The sequence below is a fragment of the Plasmodium reichenowi genome, chromosome 10, assembly GCF_001601855.1.
Source record: "Plasmodium reichenowi strain SY57 chromosome 10, whole genome shotgun sequence".
In the NCBI taxonomy this organism is placed as follows: domain Eukaryota; phylum Apicomplexa; class Aconoidasida; order Haemosporida; family Plasmodiidae; genus Plasmodium; species Plasmodium reichenowi.
This window is the reverse complement of record NC_033655.1, coordinates 1363030-1366679: the sequence shown is the minus strand read 5'-3', so window position 1 is coordinate 1366679 and position 3650 is coordinate 1363030. Positions and strand designations below refer to the sequence as shown.

At 19.3% G+C, this 3650-nt stretch overlaps 1 protein-coding gene across 1 annotated transcript; it reads left to right on the top strand.

Annotated features, from left to right (window-relative positions):
* Positions 1-164: 164 nt before the first annotated feature.
* On the top strand, positions 165-3128 carry PRSY57_1037200 (GDP dissociation inhibitor, putative; the record flags this gene model as incomplete). The annotated part of the gene is made up of 1 exon (XM_012907959.2): positions 165-3128. The coding sequence occupies one exon, from the start codon at positions 165-167 to the stop codon at positions 3126-3128; it is 2964 nt and encodes a 987-aa protein (XP_012763413.2).
* Between the last annotated feature and the right edge of the window lie 522 nt (positions 3129-3650).

Genomic DNA, 3650 nt, shown 5'->3' with positions numbered 1-3650 from the left:
TAATATATATATTATAATAAAAAGTTAAATAAAAATTTACATCCTCATCATTTTTTTATAAAAAAAGTTTTTAAATATTGCATCCTTATAAAAATTATTAATTTTTTCTATCTATTAATTTTTTAATATTCTAATAAAAAAAATAAAAAAAAATAAGACTCCAAATGGATGAAAAAAATAACAAATTATTTGAGTGCGATATATTAATCTGTGGAACAAGTTTGTTGAATACTTTATTGTCTGTATATTTTTCTATTAAAAACTATAATGTAATAAATATTGATAAAAATAATTATTATGGTGATTACAATGGTTCATTAAATTTCTGTCAGTTTCAAAATGAACATAATGAATTGGAAAATTTTTATTACGAATTTTTACCTTTTTCCAATTTGACTCAAATAAAAAAAAAAGAATTACAAGATATTGTTCAAAATTATATGAAAATTAATAACAATAAATTTAATATAGATATAAATCCTAAAATTATATATAATGAAAGTAATATTGTTAATCTTTTAGTGAGTTTAAATGCTCATACGTATATTAGTTTTTTAGGTATACAATACTTTTATTTAACCTATAAAAAATTTAATGAACAACAACATCAGGAAAATTCCAACAATGTAAATAAGGATCATACACAAAATATACAAAATGAAGAAAACAAAATAACAAATGATTCATCCTCTACCATACTCAGTAATAATATAATAAACCAAAACAATAATAATGATGATTTAATTTTCGTAAAAGTACCTTTAAATAAATCTCAAGTGTTTTTAGATAACAACTTAAATTTAAATGAAAAAAGAATGATTATGAACTTTATATATAAAAATATTGTCTATGATAAAAATTATACTTTTTCCAATTTTTCGAATTATGCTTTTATGAAAAAAAGCCCTAATCAATCCTTAACCGAGGATAGTCAAAAAGTAAAAGGTTCCTTGAGAGAAATAAAAGAAAGAGGAACACAACAACAAAATAATAATGGTAATAATAATAATGATAATAAATATGATAATAAATATGATAATGATAATAATAATAATGATAACAATAATAATAATATCAATTATAATAATATCAATAATAATAATACCAATAATAAGAGTCTCAATAATATTAATCTCAATAAAAATAATCTTAATAAAAATAATGTTACTATACCTCCTCATGATGACGAAAATCATAACATACCAAATTTATCAGAAAATGTTAACATAATAAATTATTTAAATACATTTAATATTACAGACAAAATTTCCGACTATATTATATACGGTATAGGTTTATTTGATCTTGACCTGGGATACTGTAAACATGTTCATAATATACCTGAATATTATTTAAGCGGTTTTTCAAAAGAAACAAAATATGTCTTAAATAAAAATGAATTCCTAAAACGTCTACACATTTTAGTAAACTCATTAAATAAATTTAAATTACAAAATCTATTCGAAAATGCATTTATATATCCATCTTATGGATTAAACGATATTATATATGCCCTATCTCGAGTAGCTTGTTTAAATAATTCTATATATATGATAAATAGAAAAATTAAACACATAACATACTCAAATTATAACTATACAAAAGAAAACGAATGCCACAAATATGATAATATTGAAATTTATAATACATCCAATGTAAAAATAAATGAGGTTATATTAGATAACGGATTTATAATTAAACCTAAATTTGTTATATCAACTGGATCAAATATAAATTTTAAAGAAATGAAAAAATATGTTTTTAAAAATGAATGTGACCAAAATAATAATATACATATAAAAACAAGCAGATTAGTAGTCTTAAGTACCTATTCATTCCTTGGACAAAATGGCTTAGCTTTTTATATACATAAACAACCAAAATTAAAATATCAAGTAAAAAAAAATTTAAATAATTCTTATTGTACCATTCACATTTTACAGTTAGATTATAGTAGTGGGTCATGTCCCCTTGGGTTTTACTTAACCTATTTTACATATCTAGAGATAGAAACAGAAAATGAGCTGAATAAACAAAAAAAAAAATATAATAATGAAAATAATTATAACAATATTCAGAGTAATGGTAACGTTTCTTTTAATTCTGTTCCAGAATATAATAATAATGTACATTTTTTTTGTAATAATAATACATCTCCAAATTATGACAAACCATTAAATTATTTATTACTATTGGATGTGTTAAAATTATTTATTCAAAAACAACAAAATGATAAATACAGTAATAATGACAATTGTTCCTTGTATGACAAAAATGTTTCTAATGAACAACTGCTCAAACAAATTAGACATTTTTTTAGTATATCAGAATTTAATAATATGAGCCAGTTATCTGATATCGACAATAAAATAAATACAAATAAAGATCATGAAAATGATGAAATAATAAATAAAAGAGAAGACCATTATGAATATGATAAAAATGAAGGTGAAATAAATAATATATTAAAGGAAAATAAGGAAGAAAATATGGAAGGAAATGTGAAAGAAAATATGGAAGAAAATAAGGAAGGAAATGTGAAAGAAAATATGGAAGAAAATAAGGAAGGAAATGTGAAAGAAAATGAGGAAGAAAATAAACCAAATGATGAATATTTTATGAAACAATTCAATCAGTTACTAAAAAATGAAGGTATTATTTATATAGCATATTATGAATATGAACCAACTGTATATAGAAAGGATACTATACAATTAATTAATGAAAATTTAGATATATATAATAACATATTTGAAAATATAGAAAAGGAAAATCTAAATGCCCAAGGAAATGAGATAAAAAAACATAATAATCATAATGATAATCAGACTACTTCTTGTAAAGAAAATAACATTAATAATAAAAAAGATGAATTTAATAAAACCAAGAATTGTTCAAACCATTATGACAAAAAAAACATTATTGAATTAAAAGAAAATCAAAATATTATAAACCTACTTTTTACAAATGATGTACACAATTATCCTATTTATCCATTAATTGAAGATATTTCCACTTTCTTTTACATAATTAGTAAATTTAATCAACAAGTATATAATTGTAAAAATCAAACTATATATGATACCTTATATGATTTTAAAACAATTTTTAACTATCAAAATGTATAGTTAAAAGGATTAAAAAAAAAAAAAAAAAAAGTAAACGTATGAATAATATTATATATATTCCTTATTTTATTTTATTTTATATTTTTACTTTACTTTTTGTTTCCTTTCACACTTGTTCATTGTACTTATTTTTCATTATATTTTAATGACGTTTAGTTATTTATATTTATATATAAATTTATACATACATACAAAAAAATATATGCATATACATATATATATATATATAAATATATGTTTATTTGAAATTTAATATTTCCATGAGGCATAATATTTAAAAAATAATAATAAAAAAAAAAAAAAAAAAAAATTTTTTTTCCTTATTTATAAAATATGTACAATTAGATATATATATATATATATATATATATATTAATATGTAAATTTGTTGATTTTTTTTCTTTAACTAAATAACACTTTATATATTATCTGATCAAATGTATATGCCATTTTATACCAACATATTTTGTATTCATTTCACTATATTATTATTTTATTTTTTTATTTTTTTTTTATTTTTTT